This window comes from Salmo salar, chromosome ssa20, assembly GCF_905237065.1.
Source record: "Salmo salar chromosome ssa20, Ssal_v3.1, whole genome shotgun sequence".
In the NCBI taxonomy this organism is placed as follows: Eukaryota; Metazoa; Chordata; class Actinopteri; order Salmoniformes; family Salmonidae; genus Salmo; species Salmo salar.
The window spans coordinates 2,044,668-2,070,390 of NC_059461.1; the positions used below are offsets into that span (position 1 = coordinate 2,044,668).

Here is a 25,723-nt window from a genome sequence, read left to right on the forward strand (position 1 = left end):
GTTTACATACACTCAATTAGTATTTGGTAGCATTGCCTTTAAATTGTTTAACTTCGGTCAAACGTTTCGGGTAGCCTTCCACAAGCTTCCCACAATAAGTTGGGTGAATTTTGGCCCATTCCTCCTGACAGAGTTGGTGTAACTGAGTCAGGTTTGTAGGATCCTTGCTCGCACACGCTTTTTCAGTTCTGCCCACCAATTTTCTATGGGACTGAGGTCAGGGCTTTGTGATGGCCACTCCAATACCTTGACTTTGTTGTCCTTAAGCCATTTTGACACAACTTTGGAAGTATGCTTGGGGTCATTGTCCATTTGGAAGACCCATTTGCAACCAAGCTTTAACTTCCTGACTGATGTCTTGAGATGTTGCTTCAATATATCCACATAATTGTCCTTCCTCATGATGCCACCTATTTTGTGAAGTACACCAGTCCCTACCGCAGTAAAGCACCCCCACAACATGATGCTGCCACCCCTGTGCTTCACGGTTGGGATGGTGTTCTTCGGCTTGCAAACCTCCCCCTTTTTCCTCCAAACATAACGATGGTCATTATGGCCATACAGTTCTATTTTTGTTTCATCAGACCAGAGGACATTTCTCCAAAAAGTACTATCTTTGTCCCCATGTACAGTTGCAAACCGTAGTTTGGCTTTTTTATGACGGTTTTGGAGCAGTGGCTTCTTCCTTGCTGAGCGGCCTTTCCGGTAATGTGGATATAGGACTCGTTTTACTGTGGATATAGATACTTTTGTACCTGTTTCCTCCAGCATCTTCGCAAGGGCCTTTGCTGCTGTTCTGGGATTGATTTGCACTTTTCGCTCCAAAGTACGTTAATCTCTAGGAGACAGAACGCGTCTCCTTCTTGAGCAGTATTACGGCTGCGTGGTCCCATGGTGTTTATACATTCGTACTATTGTTTGTACAGATGAACGTGTTACCTTCAGGTGTTTGGAAATTGCTCCCAAGGATGAACCAGACTTGTGGAGGTCTACAATTTTTTTGTTGTTGAGGTCTTGGCTGATTTCTTTTGCTTTTCCCATGATGTCAAGCAAAGAGGCACTGAGTTTGAAGGTAGGCCTTGAAATACATCCACAGGTACACCTCCAATTGACTCACATGATGTTTATTAGCCTATCCGAAGCTTCTAAAGCATGACATAATTTTCTGGAATTTTCCAAGCTGTTTAAAGGCACAGTCAATGTCACAAGAATTTTCCATCCCGATGATAACTAAACAATTATTTAAGGTTTGTAAGACCCTGGGTTTAATAATAATTAGGCAAAGACTCAGATTCTGCAAAAGGTTCGTAAGCTTTATTCAGAGAACGTTCTAAAGTCAACCAAAATGTGAGCAGTCCTTATAACCCCCTCTACGCGCGCGCGCGCGCACACACACACACACACACACACACAGGTTTATCACTTTTCTACCAGCCTTGGCAGTTTCTCGCTGTTCCTTTCCTCCCCAGATAAGAGATGCCTTGGAAGGGCCCTCCTGTTGTCAGCTTTTTCAGAGTTATCATGTGTAGTCTACCAGCCTTTGTTTTCTCAACAATACATTTCTCCCTCTTAACTTGTCCCACATTACTACATAGTAACACAATGGTCTAGTCACACATATTATGGAATTATGACTCTTAACACATTCTATACATTTATATACGATTTCAGGGTGGAATCCTTTAGTCATTACTTTAAACATATAAATTCCTTTATCAGTCAACTTAGAGTATGTAAAATTCTGACCCACTGAAATTGTGATACAGTGAATTATAAGTGAAATAATCTGTCTGTAAACAATTGTTGGAAAAATTACTTGTCATGCACAAAGTAGATGTCCTAACCGACTTGCCAAAACTATAGTTTGTTAACAAGAAATTTGTGGAGTGGTTGACAAACGATTTTTAATGACTACAACCTAAGTGTATGTAAACTTCCGACTTCAACTGTAAGTGTTTTGTATTATGTTAGTTACCCTTGTAGAATTACCATAATGGTGTCAGAATAGTATTCGAGGTGTGTTGTATTATCATAGTTACCCTTATTATGCCCTAAAAATGTGTAGACTGATTGCAGACAGTGCGTGTAGTAACATGGTTAATTGTTGCAGTAAATGTTTAGTATGGTTCAGCTGGAGCCATAAGTACCGAACTGGCCTGGCTAGTAGACTACAGCAGTGATGAATTCAATAGGCTAACTCGGTGAGGGTTCCACAACACCGTTAGCCAGCAGAAGTGGGCCAGTGATTCCCATGTGTTCCTTCCTCTGTGCCAGTGGCCTGGTTTGACTATGCTGACAGTGACACAGCATTCCCAGAGAGGGGTGGGTGTCAGGCCAACCATGGCTCCATATCACCGCTCTATGAAGCAGGGGTTCTCAAAGTGGGGTCTGCAGGGGGTCTGTGGCCAGATCTCCCCCCCCCCAAAAAAAACAAATTTTTGTTCAAGTGATCCGTGGAATAAGTTTAGCAGGTGTTAAACAGTGAAATTGTATACGAATAATATTAATGTTCTTAACCTTACAACATGGTCCTGGGAGGCTCACAGGGATATTGGTATCCACAGAACTTCACCAATTGTACATTTTTCAACTCAATACTTGTATTTCCCCCCTCCCCTATTTTTTTTTTTCTTCATTTTTTTTCATTTTTTTTTTTTTACATAAATGCACTAATTTCAGTTTTAAGATGGCTAAGTTTTCTCTCTGCCTCATGGCAAAATGTGTAGAATTACAGGATATTAATGTAGCTTGAAAAATGCAAAATTTTCTCTCTGATGCCAAGGGATTTAAAATGTTCCTTCCCAGGGCCCGAGACACAGTACAACTCTTGTATGCTATTTTTATCTCACTCGAGTTCTGATTATGAGGGGGTCTCTAATGAACTTGCTATCGCAAAAGGGGTCTCTGGCCCCAAAAAGTTTGTGAATCCCTGCTATAAAGGACCACCCCACTCATCTCCACCCACCTAAACACAGACTGGGGCTTATTCAGGGAATGCCACTGAATTAATTCAGAGAATCATTTCTGGTCTAGATAATGAACTTCTGTTTTTCACCAAGGGCATCATGTCTGCTCTCGTCATGACATTTTCATCCTTCTAAACGTTGCCTTCCACTGAATAAGCACTAGGCTATATGATGTAGGCCATGACTGTGTATATGACTGGACAAAGCCATGCATCACGTGACACCATTCATACATATGTGAAGACTCGATAGCACATTTGAAGCCAAGGAAGTCTTAAGATGGCGTATCATATTGATATTTATGTAGACATAACAGTTCGAGCTACTCCAGGAAGTGATGTTGCTGGCTAGCTCAGTGCTGCCCCCTCATTGAACATTTCAAGTTGAAGTCTGACTGGGGTACTGCAGGCTGCCATTAGCAACTCAATTATCCTTAACTTCTTGTGTGCGATTTTAATTTACAATTTTTATAATCTGTTCAAGGACATCTGGTGTAATAGAAGCAGTTAATGGTACCATGATTGTCTTCGAAAATGTGTATTTATTTACATGAAGATTGTCCACAGATTGCCATTTTCTCCATAATAATGGGGGATCGTTTTCTGCAAACGATGTCTGCAGTACCGTGGTCGGCCTTGAACTTAGTGGCTTAAGTGAGAGGGGGTAGTCATTCTCCTCTGGATGGAGCCTAATAAGCCAGCCTTATCTCTTTGTATTCCTCTCTGACTCTCTCCCTTCCCCTGGTGGTCAGGTGAGGTACCGCAGGGAGCAAGCCTTGGGCCGCCAGCTGCCCTTCTTCCCCCTGCTGGAGGATCTGATGAGGGACGTGTGTGACGGCGCCGCCCTCCTCACCGTGGTCCACTACTACTGTCCTGACCACATGAAGCTCCACGGTACATCATGGGACGCCATCTGTCCTCAACAAACTGGGGTTTCATCATTTAGATGTTAAATCTATCCTATTTTCTCCCTGATTGGTCAGGAATCCCAAATTTGTCTGACCTCAAACAATCAGTAAAATCATGTCTTTAACCTTTTTTGTAATTTAAATGGTCCATTTAGTTCTACTCTAGATCTATGTTGTGGACATTAGACATTAAATCTGTGTTGTTTGACTGTGCCAAGGAGGGTTGCATGTGACATTTCTAAACATCAGGTCAATGAGCTCCATCCTGACCTTTTTGACCTCTGTCTATCAGATATCTGTCTGAAGGAGGTGACCTCCATAGCTGACAGTCTGTACAACATTCAGCTGCTCAAGCAGTTCTCAAATGAATATCTTAACAAGAGCTTCTACCTAACCATGGAAGACATGCTCTACTCTCCACTGGTTCTCAAGGTAAATAAGTCCTTTGGTATTTGTCACTGTAGCTGGGTTTTTCCCTGTCACTGTAGCTGGGTTTTTCCCTATCTTTGTAACTTTGAGGATTTTGTTTTTCTGTGTTTCTAAGGAAGCACTTGATTCATTGATGGTTTTGGTAACATGTTGTATGTCATTGTAGTTGAGTTTCTCTGACGTGGTTCTTGTTTTCACTACTCAGCACAATGTGATGGTGTTCATCGCTGAGCTCTTCTGGTGGTTTGAGACCGTCAAGCCAGAGTTTGTCCAACCCAGGACGGAGGAGTTCAGAGATGGTGAGGATCATCTCTATGGGTGTGTTGTGGTCTGAATGGGATGGATCAACAAATCTGTTGAACCTGCAGGACAGGGAAAAGGAGTACTTTAGGACTTCTTCCTTATAGAACATGTGGTTCAACTAGTGTCTTTTGTCATTTCTTCCAATGACATTTCAATGCAAATGTGTAAATGATCCCCATGCAATGTCAATAGTCTAATATATAGTGTTTAGATTTAGCTAATAATAATAATAATAATTGATTTTGGATGAACTTGACCAGAAGTTAAAATGAGCAGCTGCAGTATTTTTTTATTTGTTTCACCTTTATTTAACCAGGTAGGCTAGTTGAGAACAAGTTCTCATTTACAACTGCGACCTGCCAAGATAAAGCAAAGCAGTTCGACACATACAACAACAGAGTTACACATGGAATAAACAAACATACAGTCAATAATGCAGTAGAAAGTCTATATAGAGTGTGTGCAAATGAGGTAAGAAGGGAGGTAAGTCAATAAATAGGCCATGGTGGCAAAGTAATTACAATATACCAATTAAACGCTGGAGTGATAGATGTGCAGAAGATGAATGTGCAAGTAGAGCTACTGGGGTGCAAAGGAGAAAGATAAATACAGTATTGGGATGAGGTAGTTGGATGGGCTATTTACAGATGGGCTATGTGCAGTGATCTGTGAGCTGCTCTGACAGCTGGTGCTTAAAGCTAGTAAGGGAGATATGTCTCCAGCTTCAGTGATTTTTGCAGTTCGTTCCAGTCATTGGCAGCAGAGAACTGGAAGGAAAGGCGGCCAAAGGAAGAATTGCCTTTGGGGATGACCAGTGAAATATACCTGCTGGAGAGCGTGCTACGGGTGGGTGCTGCTATGGTGATCAGTGAGCTGAGATAAGGTGGGGCTTTACCTAACAAAGACTTGTAGATGACCTGGAGCCAGTGGGTTTGGCAACGAGTATGAAGCGAGGGCCAGCCAACGAGTGTGTATAGGTCGCAGTGGTGGGTATTATATGGGGCTTTGGTGACAAAACGGATGGCACTGTGATAGACTGCATCCAATTTGTTGAGTAGAGTGTTGGAGGCTATTTTGTAAAAGACATCTCTGAGGATCGGTAGGATGATCAGTTAAGTACACTAGTTACATTATTCTCAAATTCTCCACCTCTTACCCACCTCTGTTTTGATTGACACCTCTCCACTTTTCTCACAACAGCCCGAGCCATGGCTCAGCCGAAGAGTGCCCGCACCTCAGTGCCCATCTCCAATGCCACCAAGCGCAGCTTTCAGGTTACCCCTGGCATCCCAGAGGCCTCGCTGTCTCTTTCTGCCCAGAGCAGCCCTGATGGCAGGTACTCCCTGTACCCTGCTGAAGGCTCTGACCCTCTGTAAGTTTCTCCTTCCTCTATGTCCACCCACCCTTCTCATTTCTTCAACCTGTTTATTTCTCTCCTAGTTAGCTAGACAGGGATGAAGAGTTCTTTTAAAAAAAATGCCAAGTGTTGATACTCAGTTCTCTCACCTCTTGGCTTCCAGCCCACCACTTTCTACCTTTGCTTTGTCCTACACTGTGTTCATCAATGTTAATTAATTGATGTTTCACAGTACATCCAGCCTTGTTGAAAACAAATAAATTGATAGCTTTGTAATACCACCACCATTTCAGAGACCATTGCTTATCATGTGCTGGTTGTTCAGAGGGATGGTCAAAGATCAGCTGATTGGATTAAAGGGACAGTAGGTCATAATGTCAACTGACTGGTAGTTTGCCTGTAAGGTCTGTGGTTATGGAGAAAAGACGATGTTTGTTGCTTAGTTCGCACTTCTTATGATTCTTTAAAAATGAAAGCAATAAAATCTCCAGTGATTCCCTGTGAGAATACGAGACCGATAATGTTGTAGAAAATGTGGGGTCAATCTCCTTTACTAAAGGTGTAAGAGGGGCTAATCCCTAAAACTGTGTTGGTACTTAAGACCTTCTGAATGAATTAACATTTGCCAAGAAATAATATATTAAGACCTACTGAATGCAATCACACAGCCTGGATAAAATATATCCTGCAAAGATGGAATTGGAATTTGATCTGCTGCTTAGAGATATCCTGCAATGATGGATTGTGAATGTTGACTGCTACGGTACTGCTAAAAGATTGGATTTGGTAGGTAATCTAAGTGGTTTGTGCCATTTTGATTATTTTCAGTAACAAGGGATGTCCTGGGGAAGCCTTCAGCCCCTCCCACCCACTCCTCCCCCTAAGGCAGAGACAGCAGCAGGGAGAGGACGGATCAGGTGAGGCCACTACAGCACACTACAGTTATCATTTACTATAGAAGACTACTAAAAACTATCCATAGCTTTATACAAGTTACATTTAGCCCTTTCTGATGGCTGTGTAGTTTTTATTATAGTGTAATATTATTACAGCTCATATTTCAACGGATGTCTGTTCTGTAGGTAGCTGTGTGATCTATGTTGTCTGTGTATCTAGGCATCAGAAACCGCTCCAACTCCTTGGAGAACAAACATCCACGAGGCTCAGTGCAGGCCTGGTCTGACAGGACACAGAGGTGTAGTATGAGAATAACACTGACCTCCCTTCTTGCTCTGAAATGTCTTACAATCAATGCATGTTTCAGAGATTTGGGTGGCTAATTGGGGGATATTTCACCGAAATCTGTAATTTTGTAATTAAAACAAACCCTTTTCTTCTTGATGTCCAATGTTGTGCATCTCACATCTTCCCCTCTCTCTAGGCCGATGTCTACGCTCAACCCGTACACATTTGGCATCTCAGCCACTGACAGCGATGCTGACATTGCCTCTGGTGACAGTGTGAGTCTGGCTCGCTCCATCAGTAAAGACAGTCTGGCCTCTAACGTAGTCAACCTCACCCCCAAACACCAGGTTCTCACCCCCCAGGGCCACGCCCAGGTAGGCTGTGCCCCAGTCAGCCCTGCCCCCCGCCGAGTCAACGGTCACGGTCTTCTGGGAAACGTCAATATGGAGGAGGAGCTTGTGTCCGTGATGAGGACAAACGCATCAGCCTCTCTCCCCAGTCAGGGAGAGGCGACGCAGCGAACTGCTGGGGCCGAGCCCAAGGATTGTTCTTATTTTGAACCTCTGATGCCTGCTGTGTTGAAATCGGCGAAAGAGAAGTCTGTATACCTGAACAAGGAGGAGGAGAGTGGGGAGGTGGGTCGATCGCGGGGAGGGGGTTCTATCCGGAGAGTAGAAGGGGGACCTGAACTTGTGGCGTCAGCCAGGAGGAAAACCACCACCAGCCTAAACCGGACCTGCACTCCCGCCTCTAGTGGGGAGTTTGACTTGTCTACTGAGACCTCACTGGCTGTGCCACTCCAGGGACAGGGGGCCTTCAATCCTATGGTCACAAGCAGTGTGGACCCCGACTCCAGCGTTTCAGCAGGTGGCTTCTACCTCCATTCTGACAGCGAAGACCAGGAGCCAGACCTGGACGAGGCTCATGATGAAGACCTGGATGAAGCCCTCACCACAAAGGACCCAACCAGGAAGACCTTTGACGAGGAGGAGGAGTCAGCCAAGCTTATGGAGGACCTGAAGGTGAAAGAAAAGAGGGACAAGGACAAAGGAGATGATTGTAGTAGCGGTCGCTCGAGCCCCTGTCTCAGCACCCACTCCCAGGCCAGCAGCCTAGCCAGCGGCAGCGTACGCATGACCAGCTTCGCTGAGCGCAAGGCCCAGCAGCGCTTTGGCAGCAACCAGGACCTGCGAACCAGTGCCTCCAGCTCCCAAAGGACCACCCCGGATGGCTCTGAGTGCAGCGGGCCCCTGTCCCTGCCCACCTCCCGGAGGCTGAAGATGGACCAGAGCCCCTCCATGCCCCAGGGGGGCCGGGGAGACGGGGGAACCAACATGCTGGTTTCTGAGCTGGTTCAGCTCCACATGCAGCTAGAGGAGAAGAGGAAGGCCATCGAGCACCAGAAGAAGAAGATGGAGATGCTGTCAGCCAGGCAGAGACAGAAGCTGGGCAAGGCTGCCTTTCTGCACATCGTCAAGAAGGGCAAGAGCGACACCCTGCCCAACCCGCTCAAAACAGACTACTGCAAAGAAGAACTCAATGGGGACAAAGGGGGAAGCTCAAAAGATGACTCTTGCGTGGACGCTCTGAGAGGGGCCAAAAAGACTGAGTCTGCCACCTCGCCGGTCCCAGATGCCTTAGAGATGGTGGACAAGAAGGGCAGCTGTAGTCCTGGTCTGCTGCTGGATGATGAGCTGGACCTGGATGAGTGTAACCACTCCATTGAGATGCTGAATGACGCCATCGGTAGTATCCAGCAGCAGATGATGCAGCTTTCCCTCCAGCAGGACCTGCTGATGAAACAGAACGTACAGTCCCCTCCCAGGGTCCCGTCTCCCTGCTCAGTCAACGAGAAGACCTGTGGAGCTGAACCCAAGGCCCGACCTGCTGTCCACTTTGTGGATTTGGGAAGCGGCGCACCAACCACCGGCACCGCTCCATCCAGGAAACCCCCCAAGCTGAGTTCGGCCCGTGGCCCCAGGACCAAGCCCTCAGAGCTGAAGCTGGCCAAAGAGCACGGCAGGCCGGGCCTGGCATCAAGCAGGGCTATCACCCCCTCCCACAGCCTGGAGACCCTGCCTCACCTGAGGCAGTTTCCTGGGGGCAGGTCCCCCAGGGCGGACCACTCTGACGTCAGCTCCAGAACCCCCTCTGCAGGTGTAGAGACAATCAGTGGGCAGGACAAGCCTGGACGTAGTGCCACCTTCAGGCTCCACGACGAGGCTAACCTGCGCACAGCGGCCCGTATCGACCCAGTGGTCGTCACCCCAGAAGTGTCCTTTGAGCCGTGCCTGTCCAGTACCCTGAGGGAGGGGGAGCTGAACTCCTCCGACGGCTCGGGGAAGGAGAACATCCCCTCGGAGGAAGTGTCGAGGAGCAAAGCCCCCCTGATCGAGGTGGACCTGTCAGACCTGAAGGACCCAGAGGAGATGGAGGGAGACAGGGGGCAGGACAGCACCATGGATGGGGAGGAAGGGGAACAGAAGTCTGGCCTGGGATTCTTCTTCAAGGTACATCTGAAATGTAGTCTTTTTACATTGTGTGTGTGTGTGTACACACACACACACACACAAGATGTGTTCTACTTGACAGTAATTTTATGTCTGGGTGAATGTCTATTGATTATAACATGAAAAGCACCAAATTCAATGACCGCAAACAGGACAGGGGAAGAAATTACATGTTTTTTATAGTTGTACAAAATTGTCTTGGAAGGAATAGTATGAAATTCTCCATAAGAAAAAAAAATCTAAAGTACCTCTTACTAGCCACTAATGTAGAAAAAGGGCAGGAGACGAAGAGGATACACAGCAGGCAATCGTTTGGCATAAATTAAGTTGTATTGAATTGAATTGAGGAAATTGATACCAGTATTGATCAAGTGTTACTTTTTGTGCTACAGGATGAACAGAAGGCAGAGGATGAACTGGCTAAGAAGAGAGCAGCTTTTCTAATAAGGCAGCAGAAGAAGGCTGAGGAGGCCCGGCTACGAAAAATGCAGCTGGAGGCTGAGACTGAACAGAAACGGGAAGAGGCCAGGTAACGAACATTGCCTCTACAACCAAATCAAAACTGTCTGTTAGACAAGACCTACTGTTCAGGTAGGATAAGACCATGTCCACAGACTACTGTAACAGCAACACCTCCACAACCCTCCCACAATAGTCACACGTTTGGACATTAGTGTATCTGTTCTATTTACCTTGAATATTGACTCATTGATAACGCAGACGAGCAACGGCATTCCTCTTCTGCCCTGCATTAGAGAAAATTCCAACACAGGACCTTCTAACGTGTTTTGACACTTGAGATGCATTTTAAATACATTGTGACTCCGTCTATTCAAATGCAGCAGTTGTTGAGCCTGTGGTCTGTCTCCCCCCAGGCGGAAGGCGGAGGAGGACAGGATGAGGAAGGAGGAGGAGAAGGCCCGTAGGGAACTCATCAAGGAGCAGTACCTGAGGAGGAAGCAGCAGGAGCTGATGGAGGAGCAGGGCCTGGGCAGCCCCACCAAGCCCAAGACTGCCAAGACCAAGCTCAAGAAACCCAGTCACCAGACTCACAGACCCAAGTCTGCATTCAGCAGAGAGGAGATCTCTAGCGACACCTTCTCCTCCAAGGGCTCTTCTTCTACACGTAAGAAACACCTTTCTAGTCCAGGGGTTTCTAACTGGTGTCCCAGAGGGCCGCGGTTCTGCAGACTTTTACTCCACTACTGTACTAACAGATCTGATCCAGCTGGGCTGGAGGAAAACACCTGCTGACACTGGTTCTCCTTCATCTAGGCCACATTTTATACATCTCAATTATCATTGAGACAATATTGCGGTCATGCATTTCTGTGTGTGACGATAGTAGTGTAATGGGAAGAGTTAGCTATACTAAGATAGCGTCTCTGTTTTGGTTCTCTGTAGCTGACAACCTGAGCAGTGTCCAGTCAGGCTCTAGTCTGTCCCTGGCCTCCGCTGCCACCACCGAGGCAGACAGCGTCAACTCTGGAGGGCCAGGCTCCCAACGGTAAGTAACCCAAATGTGTGGGTGGTTGGGAGTTTTTTGATTTGTGTGTTCTCTCTGTGTGACATTTTAAAACCTCTTGTTTTCTCTGCTGTCCGTTGCCAGGGGTGAGTCTGTGGAGTCGTTCCCAGGCCTGAGTCGGAACGCCAGTCGGAACACTGAGAGAGACTGGGACAATGGATCCACTGCGTCTTCCATCACCTCCATGGCAGAATACACTGGTCAGTACAAGTCACCACCTTTAGCATATCAAGCTATTACACGCCCCTATAATGGTCCCATTAAACCGTTGCGCTGCTCACTTTCTCCTCATGTCTCCGTGTATGTTAACGTCTAATGTTAAGACCTGTCTTTCCACTGTCCTCAGGTCCCAAGCTGTTCAGGGAGCCCAGTTCCAAGTCCAACAAGCCAATCATCTTCAATGCCATCTCCCATTGCTGCCTCGCTGGCAAAGTCAACGAACCCCAGAAGAACACCCTACTAGAGGTGAAGTATCATCTTACTGTTAAATACTGTTATATAACAGGTGGTTCTAATCCTGAATGCTGATTGGTTAAAACCTCATTCCAGCTGGTGTCTATTCCACAAGTTGTGCTGTTAAATGCTATTACCAAGTACTCCAGAACCAGTGGTAACACCCCCTCTCCTCTGACTCCTCTGTCTGATCCCAGGAGCTGGAGAGAGTAGATGCACACCACCTGATGATCCTGTTTAGGGATGGGGGCTGCCAGTTCCGGGGGGTCTACTCCTACTTCCCAGACACGGAGGAGATCCTCAAGCTGACCGGCACGGGCCCCAAGAGCATTAGCAAGAAGATGATCGACAAGCTTTACAAGTACAGCTCGGACCGCAAGCAGTTCACTGTCATCCCCGCCAAGACCGTGTCGGTTAGCATAGACGCCATCACCATCCACAACCACCTGTGGCAGGCCAAAAGAACCACTGTGCCAAAGAAGAGCGGGAAATAATCCGGGGAGGCCCCTGGAACTCACCCTGAGGAACCCCACCTAGGGTCCATTCTACCATGTTCTGCTGGATAGACTGCATTGACGTCCACAGCCAATAAAACTCCCCCTCTATCAAGGATGGTCAGACATGTGGCTCTTTCAGTTGACACTCATGTGGGGGAATGTATCAATGGGTACATGTACTGGTGGCCTGCCAGTGACATTGTCATCGGTTCTGTTTTTCTATAGACTAAGAAGCATGTGTCATTTTTTTTTCATGTGGTGGATGTCTTTTTACTTGAAGTATTTATTGGTTTGGCACTGAAATGGTTGAGCTCCGCAGTAGCAAAATGCGCTACGGCTTCCCTCTCTCTCTCGTTTGAGTCCATTTGAGGGGGTGGGTGGTTCTCTCACTCTATGACCCATTCAACCCCCCCATCCTCCTCTCTCTTGTTGGAGGGGGTAGGTGGTTCTCAATCTCTCCACTTCAAAATCTGACCTGAGATGACCAGTTTATGTTATTTTAGGACTTCTACGACCAGTGTTCTGCAACAAATCAATCTCCAGCATAACTAACTAGCTACCAGACAAGCATTGCCAACTTTGCCTCTCCCTTCTCTCTGTCCAATGTGCTGCTCTAAACTGTCTCCTGTTTGTTACTGGGCTCCCAGACCATCTGCTGGCCTTCTACAAGCATCATACTGCTAGTATCAACTGTCTATTTATTCAAACTCTTTTAAACTTGCGCAGTGCAGCCCGTCGTAGCACTGTCTATCTGGGATGTAGAATAGTGACGATTGTTTTTAAACTACTCATCTAGTCTCCTTTAGGCCTTTTAAAACGAGGGGGTAAAGACGTGCGGGGAATAATAGGCTTTGGTACTCTCCGAAATGTCATGATGCTAATTTTGTACGTTTTTGTGTTTATTTTTTTTAATGGAAAACTGTGGTTGGTTATACAGTAATTGGCGCTGATGTGTTTTTCGTAACATTACATGAATCGGTATGGCGTACGTTAGCTAGCTATAGCTAGTCATTTCTCTCCACTAGGCACTACTACGTCCTGTATAAAGGTGCACTCCGCTCATCACGTTTCAAAGGCTTTTATCATGCAATGTACCCCCTCCCTTCTACCCCATGAGTGATCGGCTACCCACCATGGGTGGGGTCATTTCAATTCCAATCAATTCAGGAAGTAAAATGAAAGTTGTATTTTTGTTTACTTCCTGAATTGACGAAATTGACCCCAACCCTGCTAAGCCAGCTTTTCTCCCCTCCCCCAGAGAGCTGCATGCTCTTGTTCTGAAGAGTGTGTGTATGTTCTGCTGTAACCCGTTTGAATGACAGTATTTAATATATTCATAATGGGTCACTCTGTGGGACTGTGGTCTAGTTATTTACCTACCGACCGACATTAAAGAACATTCCTGAAAGGTGTCAACAAACACTGCCACCATTTTATTTTTTTCTCTGTCCAAGTGCTTATTATTAGATACCGTATGTTGGCCTCAAGAACAACTAAGTGTTGCACGTGCACTTTACTCACTGATTACAGAAAGTGGAAATCAACTTTAAAAGGGCATTCAAAATGTATTGCAGAAGGAAGATGGTATATTTTTCATAACTGAACTCCTGTGCACTCCAAACTGAAACCTTTCCCGAACTAAAACCAAACACTAAGATTTAAGAATGGGTGACCAGTCAACTAAAATAACCTCCTTCCTTCACTAATACTGCAGTCACCAAAAATATATAGAGTACTTGATTATAATTTTCTATAGATCTTTTGTATGTTAGTGTTTTTGTCTACTAAAATATTATATTGTCATTAATCACTATTTGTGTGTACTTCCCATCCCTGTTCATTTGACTATTTCTTTGATCATACCATCTATTTATTTTTAAATGGAAGCACTGAAACTGAATAAATTTTTAAAGGTATTAAAACACATTTCAATCTTTTTGTTCTCATTTGTCTTTTCACATTTTACTTTCTGTACACTTCAGCCTTCTTCACCAACAGTTTGTTAGTTCAGCACCAGTCAAACGTTTGGACACCCCTACTCATTCCAGGGTTTCTTTATTTTTACTATTTTCTACATTGTAGAATAATAGTGAGGTCATCAACTATGAAATAACGTAGTAAGCAAAAGTGTTAAACAAATCAAAATATATTTGAGGATCTTCAAAGTAGCCACCTTTTTGTCTTGACAGCTTTTGCACACACTTGGCATTCTCTCAACCAGCTTCATCAGGTAGTCACCTGGAATACATTTCAGTTAACAGGTGTGCCTTGTTAATTTGTGGAATTTCTTTCCTTAATGCGTTTGAGACAATCAGTTGTTGTGACAAGGTATACAGAAGATAGCCCTATTTGGTAAAAGACCAAGACATGAAGGTCAGTCAATGCGGAAAATTTCAAGGACTTTGAAAGTTTCTTCAAGTGCAGTCAATTTAAATAAAAAAAGAAAAAGCGCTATGATGAAAGTGTCTCGTGAGGACCGTCACAGGAAAGGAAGACCCAGCGTTACCTCTGCTGCAGAGGATAAGTTCAATAGAGTTAACTGCACCTCAGATTGCAGCCCAAATAAATGCTTTACAGAGTTCAAGTAACAAGAATTTGTTCTTAACTTACTAGTTAAATAACGGTTAAAAAAAGAGACACCTCTCAACATCAACTGTTCAGAGGAGACTGCGTGAATCAGGCCTTCATGCTGGAATTGCTGCAAAGAAACCACTAAAGGACACCAATAAGAGACTTTCTTTGGCCAAAAAACATGAGCAATGGACATTAGACGGGTGGAAATCTGTACCTTGGTCTGAGTCCAAATTTGAGATTTTGGTTCCTTTGGGTGCTTTGCTGGGCACACTTAACCAGCATGACTACCACAGTATTCTGCAGCGATACCCCATCCCATCTGGTTTATGCTTAGTAGGACTATCATTTGTTTTTCAACAGAACAATGACCCAACACACCTCCAGGCTGTGTAAGGGCTATTTGACCAAGAAGGAGAGTGATTGAGTGCTGCATTAGATAACCTGTCCTCCACAATCGCCCAACATCAACCCAATTGAGATGGTTTGGGATGAGTTGGACTGCAGAGTGAAGGAAAAGCAGCCAACAAGTGCTCACCATCTGTGGGAAATTCTTCAAGACTGTTGGAAAATAATTCCTCATGAAGCTGGTTGAGAGAATGCCAAGGGTGGTTACTTTGAAGAATCTAAATATATTTTGATTTGTTTAACACGTCTTTGGTTACTACATGTTTGTTATTTCATAGTTTTGATGTCTTCACTAATATTCTAAAGAAAAACCCTTGAATGAGTAGATGTGTCCAAACTTTTGACTGGTATTGTACATGTGTATGTTCTCGTCTATTCAGAGACACTTGCATATTCACAGTATAGTTTTGCATGCCTTGATTTCACCCCACACCAGTTACCTAGGGATTATTGAAGGCACGTTTCACTCAAAACTTGTTCCATCGGGGCTGAGCCAAAAAGACTGAATATAATTCATTTCAACCCAGATCACGTCACTATAAGGGAGTTGGTGGATGTGCTGCTATCCTCCAGGCCTCCCTAGTGTGAACTGTTTCTCCCTCTACCACTCAACTAGAACAACGGTGATCTCCCAGCCATGCCTCAATGGCATCCAGCACTCATAACCATGGTAAACTGTTGCAGTGATGCATACACCTACCATGGCAACGGGCAGTTCATTCTCTTCAAGTGGCTCTCTGAGTGTCATGTATTCACAGAACAGCACATACTGTCAAATGCTCAGCTTTCTGTCCCCTTCTGTGGTAGAATTACTCCTCAGTTCTGTGTAAATACTACATGTTCTAGTAGGACATAGGAGTCTGTCATGCAAGGCTACTTTCTGAGGTAGATCATTGTGAATAGTGAGTATTCTACCTATTTCAATTTACATAAGTATTCAGACCCTTTGCGATGAGAATCGAAATTGAGCTCAGGTGCATCCTGTTTTCATTGAGCAAACTGAGCAATCGGTGGAGAAGGGCCTTGGAGAAACTCCAAACTCCCTAAATACAGGTGTGCCAAGCTTGTAGCATCAAACTCAAGAAGACTCGAGGCTGTAATCGCTGCCAAAGGTGCTTCAACAAAGTACAGAGTAAAGGGTCTGAATACTTATGTAAATGTGATCAGTTTTTTATTCATAATACATTTCTAAAAACCTGTATTCACACCCTTTGACTTTTTCCACATTTTGCTAGGTTACAGCCTTATTGTAAAATTGATAAAATTATTATTTTTGATCATCAATACATTTACATTACATTTACGTCATTTAGCAGACGCTCTTATCCAGAGCGACTTACAAATTGGTGCATTCACCTTATGATATCCAGTGGAACAACCACTTTACAATAGTACATCTATATCTTTTTGGGGGGAGGGTTAGAACGATTACTTAATCCTATCCCAGGTATTCCTCAAAGAGGTTGGGTTTCAGCTGTCTCCGGAAGGTGGTGATTGACTCCGCTGTCCTGGCGTCGTGAGGGAGCTTGGGGTGCCAGAGCAGCGAACAGTTTTGACTGGGCTGAGCGGGAACTGTGCTTCCGCAGAGGTAGGGAGGCGTGCAGGCCAGAGGTGGATGAACGCAGTGCCCTTCTTTGGGTGTAGGGACTGATCAGAGCCTGAATGTACGGAGGTGCCGTTCCCCTCACAGCTCCGTAGGCAAGCACCATGGTCTTGTAGCAGATGCGAGCTTCAACTGGAAGCCAGTGGAGTGTACGGAGGAGCGGGGTGACGTGAGAGAACTTGGGAAGGTTGAATACCAGACGGGCTGCGGCGTTCTGGATGAGTTGTAGGGGTTTAGTGGCACAGGCAGGGAGCTCCGCCAACAGCGAGTTGCAGTGGTCCAGACGGGAGATGACAAGTGCCTGCATTAGGACCTGCGCCGCTTCCTGTGTGAGGCAGGGTCGTACTCTGCGAATGTTGTAGAGCATGAACCTACAGGATCGGGTCACCGCCTTGATGTTAGCGGAGAACGACAGGGTGTTGTCCAGGGTCACGCCAAGGTTCTTAGCACTCTGGGAGGAGGACACAATGGAGTGTTCAACCGTGATGGCGAGCTCATGGAACGGGCAGTCCTTCCCCGGGAGGAAGAGCAGCTCCGTCTTGCCGAGGTTCAGCATGGGGTGGTGATCCGTCATCCACACTGATATGTCTGCCAGACATGCAGAGATGCGATTCACCACCTGGTTATCAGAAGGGGGAAAGGAGAAGATTAATTGTGTGTCGTCTGCGTAGCAATGATGGGAGAGACCATGTGAGGATATGACAGAGCCAAGTGACTTGGTGTATAGCGAGAATACACAATCTCCCATTCTTCTCTGCAGATCCTCTCAAGCTCTGTCCGGTTGGAAGGGTAGCGTCGCTGCACAGTTCTTTTCAGGTCTCTCCAGATATGTTAGATCGGATTCAAGTCCGGGCTCTGGCTGGGCCACTCAAGGACATTCAGAGAATTGTCCCAAAGCCACTCCTGCATTGTCTTGGCTGTGTGCTTAGGGTTCTTGTCCTGTGGGAAGGTGTCCCTTCACCCCAGTGTGAGGTCCTGAATGCTCAGGAGCAGGTTTTCATCAAGGATCTCTCTGTACTTTGCTTCGTTCATCTTTGCCTTGATCCTGACTAGTCTCCCTGCCGCTGAAAAACATCCCCACAGCATGATTCTGCCACCACCATGCTTTGCTTCGTTCATCTTTGCCTTGATCCTGACTAGTCTCCCAGTCCCTGCTGCTGAAAAACATCCCCACAGCATGATTCTGCCACCACCATGCTTCACCGTAGGGATGGTGCAAAGTTTCCTCCAGATGTGACGCTTGACATTCAGGCCAAAGAGTTCAATCTTGATTTAATCAGACCAGAGAATCTTGTTTCTTAAGGTCTGAGTCCTTTAGGGGCCCTTTTTTGGCAAACTTCAAGCGGGCTGTCATGTACCTTTTACTGAGGAGTGGCTTCCGTCTGGCCACTCTACCATAAAGGCCTGATTAGTGGAGTGCTGCAGAGATGGTTCTCCCATCTCCACAGAGGAACTCTGGAGCTCTGTCAGTGGCCATTCGGTGCTTGGTCACCTGCCTGACCAAGGCCCTTCTCCCCCGATTGCTCAGTTTGGCCAGGCGGCCAGCTCTAGGAGAGTCTTGGTGGTTCCAAACTTCTTCCATTTAAGAATGATGGAGGTCACTGTGTTCTTGAGGACCTTCAATGCTGCAGAAATGTTTTGGTGCCCTTCCCCATATCTTTTCCACGACACAATCCTGTCTCTGAGCTCTATGGACAATTCCTTCGACCTCACGGCTTGGTTTTTGCTCTGACATGCACTGTCAACTGTGGGACCTTATATAGACAGGTGTGTGCCTTTCCAAGTCATGTCCAATCATTTGAATTGGACTCCAATCAAGTTGTAGAAACATCTCAATGATGATCAATGGAAACAGCTCAATTTTGAGTCTCATAGCAAAGGGTCTGAATACATATGTAAATATGTTTATTATTTTTACATATACATTTGCACAGGGCGGAGAATGATAGAGAACTACACAGGGTGGAGGCTGATGTAGAACTACACAGGGTGGAGGCTGATGAAGAACTACACAGGGTGGAGACTGGTGGAGAACTACACAGGTTGGAGGCTGATGGAGACCTACACAGGGTGGAGGCTGATGTAGAACTACACAGGGTGGAGGCTGATGTAGAACTACACAGGGTGGAGACTGATGTAGAACTACACAGGGTGGAGGCTGATGTAGAACTACACAGGGTGGAGGCTGATGGAGAAAACCTGTATGAATATATGAAGACGTCAGAGGTAGAGAGCAGCAAAGAGCCAGGATGTAATGAGTCCAGGTGGGAGATAGAAACCTGACAGGAAACGATGATCTTACTGGTGAAGCGAGTCAGGAACATGAGAGTGATGATGAAAGGACTGAGAATCTACAAAATGGCAGCAGAAATACAACCCAGGCTTCTGACGATACAGAGATCATACCTTATCTGACTATTGCCGCTGACTCGGCCAAACCAAACCCTGACCACCACAAAGGTCAAAGAAGGCCATAGTGAGGGTCTCCCCCCATCTTGGTTCAGTGGCAGGCCCACAACGCCACACAGAGGGGGCTGAGTCTCTTCACTGACCCTAAACTTGACCCTGTCCAAGAGGTCAAATATGAAAGAGAGAACCAATCGATGGATGAAGATGAAACAGGGAATCTCTCAGCTGATTGTGACCCTGTCCAAGAGGTTGAAGGTGAAACAGAAAACCAATCAGACGACCCCGACCCTGACAAAGAGATTGAAGTCAAAGCAGACAACCAATCACCTGATCCTGACCAAGAGGTCGAAGGTGAAATGGATACTATCTCAGTTGATGTTTCTCTGGGGGGGGCAACACTACTGACAGTGTTCTAGAATCTTCACCATCACCCATTGTTCTGGAATGTTCACCCCCAGAAGAGGAAAGGGGTGAGACTGGTGAGGAGTTCAAGAGTAGACCAGGCTCTGAAACAATCTCTCCAGATCATGATGTAGTCCAACTGGACAATGCTGAACCCTCAATTGAGTCAAGTGTGTCCTTGTCAAGCTTGGTCAATGCTACTCATGTCCAGTGAGGTCCTTACCCAGACCTGGATCCTTCCTGCTCCAGAAAAGCCTGAAGAATTGGAGAACAAACCTCAAGAAACCCCACTGTTTTCTTCAGACAGAGCTCCCAGACAGAGTAGAGGCAAATCCAACCCAAAGTGGGTGCCAAAGAGTCACTGCATTGAGAGAAAGCGTAGTGGGGATCCCCCTAGTGGTGGCTCTCCCAGTGATGACAACCTGCTGCTGGATAATGAATACACCTCTATTGACTTGCTGCAGGAGGTGGTTCAGAACCAGGGTCAATGAACCAGAGACAAGTGGTAAAAGACACACCTCAGCAAACAGAGGAAGGGACAGGACCGGCCGTGGCTTTAAGAATTTTATAGCACTATGTAGTCTTTTTTATATGATACTGGTGTGATCTTGTCTTTTTACTTCTATTGGTTTATGTTTCATAACTGTGTACATTGTCAACATTAGAGTGAATCAATACTGAACATGTGTTACCCTAACCAACGCCACCATCCCGTTAATAATGATTAACAGCAATGCTATCTCAATGCTGTTTCTGAGTGATCATGTTTCTCTGTGATTCAACAAACAACAGGATTGTTTATCCATTTCAATGTTCCCGGCTGCATGTAGCATTTATTGTTTCATATTTTACATCATGGTAGAGAAGTACACAGACTTCATAATAAGAAATAGTACAAAATGGACCTTTTCACAATGAATTAAAAACATGAAAAAGTAAACAAAGGTTTTTGATAGGTCTGGAGAACATGCATGGTTCCATATAAAGATATCAAATGATATGCTTACAAAAAAGAAGCGGGGAATATTATCATCAGATACATTTTCTAGGTGTGATACTTCACACAGGTCCTAACTGTAGGAAAACATATCTGGTTTGGCAAGCTTTATTTAAAAACATGCTTTTTATGTTTGTATGCCCCTTTCTATACTACAGTATAAACTTCAAAAACCACAAACAGATTTTCTATGGATTCGAATTATATGGTGACTGATGGGATTGTACACGCTCATTGTTTCCATGGTGACCAACTGTACTCTTCTTTAGTCCTCCAGATCTGTAAACTGCCTTTCTGGGGGCCTGGCTAGAATCAAACATATTCTATCTACACTTACAGTAAATCAATGGAAAACTTTGGAATACTATACATCTCAAACACAGCAAGAAATATATCTTAAACAACTTCAGTCCTGATATCAAAGTATCAATTGCCTTTCCTCCATCATATCAAACTTTCTGAACAACCTAATCGTATTCATACAGTCAGGAAACGCATGCATTATGGTGTACTCTTTTTGTGTGTATTTGTATGATGGCTTTACCCCAAAAAATTCCATCAAAATGGACAAAGTATATGGTATCATTTACAATGACAATGATCCTTAAACTTTGCAAACTTACTTAACTAAGTTGATATTTTGTTTTTAACACCTCTCTCTGAATGTATGGACACTGACTCATACTGTGCTGTGAATACGGTAGTCTGTTTTATTGTATAGATTAAGTTTCGGGTTAAAGGGTCATGCTATAACGCTCTTAACGACCACAGAGCTTAGTGCAAAAGTATTTCAAGTCCGTCTTGTTATCACTTCTGTAATAATGACCCATATTTTTTTTTGTAACCAAACAATGAGGATTAAAAGTGTTAGACTATTTACAATGATAAAACCACACATATCAGTCCAACAGTATCGAAAAAATTAAAATAAAACATAAATACCCTAACCCTTAAATAATGATTCAATATTTAAAGCACACACAATACTACATTTACTGTACAAGTGATTCCTGTATAAGTGAAAGGACATATTGGAATCCAGCTTGCAACACTGTACTCCAAGCCCATGTACTGGCCATACTAACAGACTTCAAGTGATAGTTAACTCAAACTCATCTTTACATTAGATTACTTTTGACATCTGAAAACATATAACAAACTTTAATTTTGTAGTGAACTATCACTTTAACTGCGCCTGTCTCTTATTGTGCAAAACAACATAGGTTTTCCACGGTAAACCGCTTTGAAAATCAGGATCATTGTACTGTAATGTACAATAATTAATAAAATCCTGTCAGAAATAGGGAATGATTGTACATTAGCTTAAGTAGAACACTGACAGATATAAAATAAATATCCAGATACCATATGGCACAAATAGAGCGACATACTGTAGGGGCATGGAAGAATTTATATAGCTTCTTCAATTCCTTTACTATTCTAGACTTTTAATAAGAAATGTCATGTTATTAAACAAAATGGGGAAACATCCAGAATGAGCAGTAAAAGGGTCCCTATATAAGATACAATGTTTTCTACATTGAAAATAGGAAAATCAAAAACGAAAATCTATGTAATTTAAAAAGTGCTTATGTACTTTCATGATTGATGTGTAAGAATACTGCCATAACATTGTGATAAGGAATAACCATTTCTGTACCAAACTCCGTACATGACTTGCTATCGTAACTGATAACTACACAGTCCCCACACACACACCAGGTGTGCTTGGTCTAGCTCACCAGCATACCATACAGGCAGAGTTTGCTCTTGTGACACCCTTCCATTGGTCCTAAAGTGCGAGCTCCACCCACCAAGCGTGTGAACGAGCTAAATCAAACTAACCTCTAAATATTAAGAGCGTCACAGGACCTCTGACATCATCCTCTCTTCTGGTTGCTTACTTGTCCGGAAGGGGGCGTGCTTCCAGTCCGTCTCTCTCCCTCCAGTGACTGGTGCATTGTTTCTGTTTTATCTGTCGCGTCTGTCTGATGCTCCCCAAGAGGGCCGCGTCTGTCTGATGCTCTCCAAGAGGGCCGCGGCTTTCTGATGCTCTCCAAGAGGGCCGCGTCTGTCTGATGCTCCCCAAGAGGGCCGCGTCTGTCTGATGCTCCCCAAGAGGGCCGCGTCTGTCTGATGCTCTCCAAGAGGGCCGCGGCTTTCTGATGCTCTCCAAGAGGGCCGCGTCTGTCTGATGCTCCCCAAGAGGGCCGCGTCTGTCTGATGCTCTCCACGAGGGCCACGTCTGTCTGATGCTCTCCAAGAGGGCCGCGTCTGTCTGATGCTCTCCAAGGGGTGAAGTAGTTAGTTAATGATGAGGCACTCTTCATGCATCCTTCCATAGCAGCTCTGTGTGTGTGTGTGTGTGTGTGTGTGTGTGTGTGTGTGTGTGTGTGTGTGTGTGTGTGTGTGTGTGTGTGTGTGTGTGTGTGTGTGTGTGTGTGTGTGTGTGTGTGTGTGTGTGTGTGTGTGTGTGTGTGTGTGTGTGTGTGTGTGTGTATTGTGCCGGGGGTTGGCAATCAGGGTGAGGTGAGGGGGTTTCACAGGTGGGTCTCGTCCCTGGTCTCAGTGCCAAAGTCTTGCCTCATCCGGCCGCCACCGCTGCTCTGCCCTTGTGCTGGATCCTCCGGCACATTAGGGCCCGCCAGAGGGTCAGACCGGATAATGTACCTGGAGAGACGACGGCAAAACCAACTCTATTGGGTCACATCCACATTTTTATAGAACATATTACTAGAGAACTGTACTGTCCAAAATAGACTGCTGTGCCCAATTGGGAACAGTATTGTATACCATACCCAAGGTTGGTGTACAGTCGACACAGCTAGGTACAGTATAGTACATACTGAAAAGAGAAGAAGAGGCCGCTGATCCCACCTCTCTTGTCGATACTTACACAATGTCATTGAGCTCCAGCATGGTGTCTGGAGGGGGGTTGATGAGAACGTAGGACAGAGTGTTCTGGTGGTCGTTCATCTCATCTGGAACAGAACAGGGACAGGTATTCACAGATGGTCTGGTTTTACTAGTCAACATCAGCCCACTAATGCTCTGTTTAGCAACTGAAACTATAGGATTCCCTGACTCCTTGATCTTCAGTAAGGGTGTAGACTTGTATAAAAATTCATATGCATATAAAGCAAGTCTACAGTATATATCTTGTTTGCTACGAGTCCTGTGTTCATTTTCTTAATGTCTATTCAAATATAATCAATGTGTGTAAGTGTGTACCCCTTGATATAGCATCCCCTGACGTCCTGTGCTTGTCTTGAAGTAGGATCAAGTTGCCCCTAGTCACTGATCTAAGGTCAGGGCTGTGTGTGTTTTACCTGTTTGCGTGTAAGAGTGAGAAGCTGTGTACCTGGGACAGAATGGGGCTCAAGCTTAGGGGTTGGGGGGTAAAGTGCATCTGCTTCTCCAAACCCACCTGTGTTTGCCCCTTATAATGCCAGGCGGAGTGGGCAGGAGAGAGAGAAGGTCTAACCGTTACTGACAGGGCATGGCTGGTACAGGGTAGGCCCATGCTGCCACAAGGCAAGCGTATCCCTCCATGCGCGGTATAAGAAAGACATGCAGACACTGTCCAACTGTATCGATTCACCTTCTGCACATTCTAGACGTCTGCCTGGTCACTCACGTCAACACGTCACCATGGTTGCCATGCCAACGACACTCAGCCCCCCATATAGAAATGTTGACAGACCCACAAACACAAATAGGACATGCTCTGGCATCCGGCAGGACAGGCTCAACCAATTGAAGTGAGGCTCAACCAAACGAGGTGTGGCTCAACCAATCGAAGTGAGGTTCAACCAAACGAAGTGAGGCTTAACTAATCAAAGAGTGAAGCAAAATACATTGGGAGTGTGGGATTGGAAGGGGTGAAAATATAGCATCAATCTAGGATAATCTTGTAATGTCATTCAGAGGGACTAAAATGTGATGAATATTACAAATGATTTGGTATTTAGGCTAATCAAATGCTAAATGTGATTCTCTGTTAACAACCACAGTTATATTTCTACACAATTCCCAGTGTAGCTTTGGTGTGCGGATAGCTATGAACTGTTGACCTTCTGAACAACACAGGCATAATGCTTTCTGCTCCACTCTGTCCTGTTCCATCCCACCACCCTGTAATGTATCTAACCACACTCTCCTGCCCTGCAGTAACTTGGTACTCCGTCTGGCCATCTCTCCTCATCCATCGCCAGTCAACAAGGCTTAGTTAACACAGGTAAAACTGATGTAGCCTACAACATATTTGACTACCGTACATCAGTTGTTCAACCTAAGTGTGAACTAGGCCTATGTCTCCCACTTCAGTCCACACAATGCAGAGGACAGAGAGAAAGAAAGACTGTGTGTCTGCCACCCACCACTGCCATCATCACACAGAGTCATGCAGTAGTGATGTTTGATCATGAGTCTCCATCTAACCTGTTCTGGTCTCCTCTCCTAACGGCTGCTCTGAAATGCCCTGTAACTCTAAGACGGCCAACACTGTCACTCACAGGCTACTGTAGTCACTGGCGAACCACACACCCCCACAGCCCCCGCAAGACAGAGGGGCCACAAACTCTGGAGGCCCATGCGCCTGTCATTGAGGTTTATATATATATATATATATATATATATTTACAAATTCTTTTGACATCAACCCTTCAAAAAGTTATTCATAAACCTTTTTAATTTCCACATGTACTTGGATGCTAAGTATTTGTTTCTTGGGCTTCAGGAATGTGACTGATCAAAGTGCCTCAGGCCTTGGAAAAATAAATGATTGAACTGATTGAAAGTAAGGGGATATCGGTGAACAAATGTCGTGGTCAAGGTTACAACGGTGACAGTGTAATGAGTGGAGAAGTAAGTGGATATCGTTGAACAAATGTTTTGGTCAAGGTTACGACGGTGACAGTGTAATGAGTGGAGCTTACTCAGGTGTTCAAGAGCTCATATCAGACCGAGAGCCTAATGCTTCTTAGGTATATCTTCATGAGTTTTAGTTTAAAAAAAAAAACCTTTCTGCAGAAGAGACAGTTACAGAGATGGTTAAAAACAGCTTGATTGCCGTAGCAACATCATGGAAACTGGTCAGAAGGGAGTGGTGCTTCAAATAAGCAGTTGTGCAACATCTTTATTTGAGCCTCTCTTTCTCCTTAATTGCCAGACTCAACACATTACAGAAAGAGATGAACTGT

At 45.1% G+C, this 25,723-nt stretch overlaps 2 protein-coding genes across 11 annotated transcripts in view; one reads left to right on the forward strand and one right to left on the reverse strand.

Moving 5' to 3' along the window:
• The window catches only part of LOC106579797 (calmodulin-regulated spectrin-associated protein 1-B), a 41,955-nt gene extending 27,887 nt beyond the window's left edge, over positions 1-14,068 (forward strand). For both annotated transcript variants that reach the window (XM_045704256.1, XM_014159983.2), the window contains 13 exons: positions 3,718-3,859; positions 4,166-4,305; positions 4,508-4,601; positions 5,806-5,977; positions 6,791-6,879; positions 7,079-7,157; positions 7,344-9,657; positions 10,050-10,186; positions 10,533-10,783; positions 11,062-11,164; positions 11,267-11,382; positions 11,529-11,647; positions 11,833-14,068. In XM_045704256.1, coding sequence (XP_045560212.1) covers positions 3,718-3,859; positions 4,166-4,305; positions 4,508-4,601; positions 5,806-5,977; positions 6,791-6,879; positions 7,079-7,157; positions 7,344-9,657; positions 10,050-10,186; positions 10,533-10,783; positions 11,062-11,164; positions 11,267-11,382; positions 11,529-11,647; positions 11,833-12,129 — 4,053 coding nt within the window. In that variant the 3' untranslated portion in view covers positions 12,130-14,068. The remainder of the gene's footprint in view (positions 1-3,717; positions 3,860-4,165; positions 4,306-4,507; positions 4,602-5,805; positions 5,978-6,790; positions 6,880-7,078; positions 7,158-7,343; positions 9,658-10,049; positions 10,187-10,532; positions 10,784-11,061; positions 11,165-11,266; positions 11,383-11,528; positions 11,648-11,832) is intronic.
• Positions 4,418-25,723, reverse strand: part of LOC106579798 (potassium channel subfamily T member 1) — a 255,225-nt gene continuing 233,919 nt past the window's right edge. For 4 of the 9 annotated variants that reach the window (XM_045704264.1, XM_045704259.1, XM_045704257.1 and 1 more), the window contains 3 exons: positions 23,950-23,961; positions 23,419-23,503; positions 21,183-23,192 (listed from right to left, as the gene is read on the reverse strand). In XM_045704264.1, coding sequence (XP_045560220.1) covers positions 23,063-23,192; positions 23,419-23,503; positions 23,950-23,961 — 227 coding nt within the window. In that variant the 3' untranslated portion in view covers positions 21,183-23,062. Of the gene's footprint in view, positions 4,665-21,182; positions 23,193-23,418; positions 23,504-23,949; positions 23,962-25,723 lie in introns of those variants that run through there. The other 5 variants (XM_045704263.1, XM_045704260.1, XM_045704262.1 and 2 more) reach the window with 2 other exon arrangements.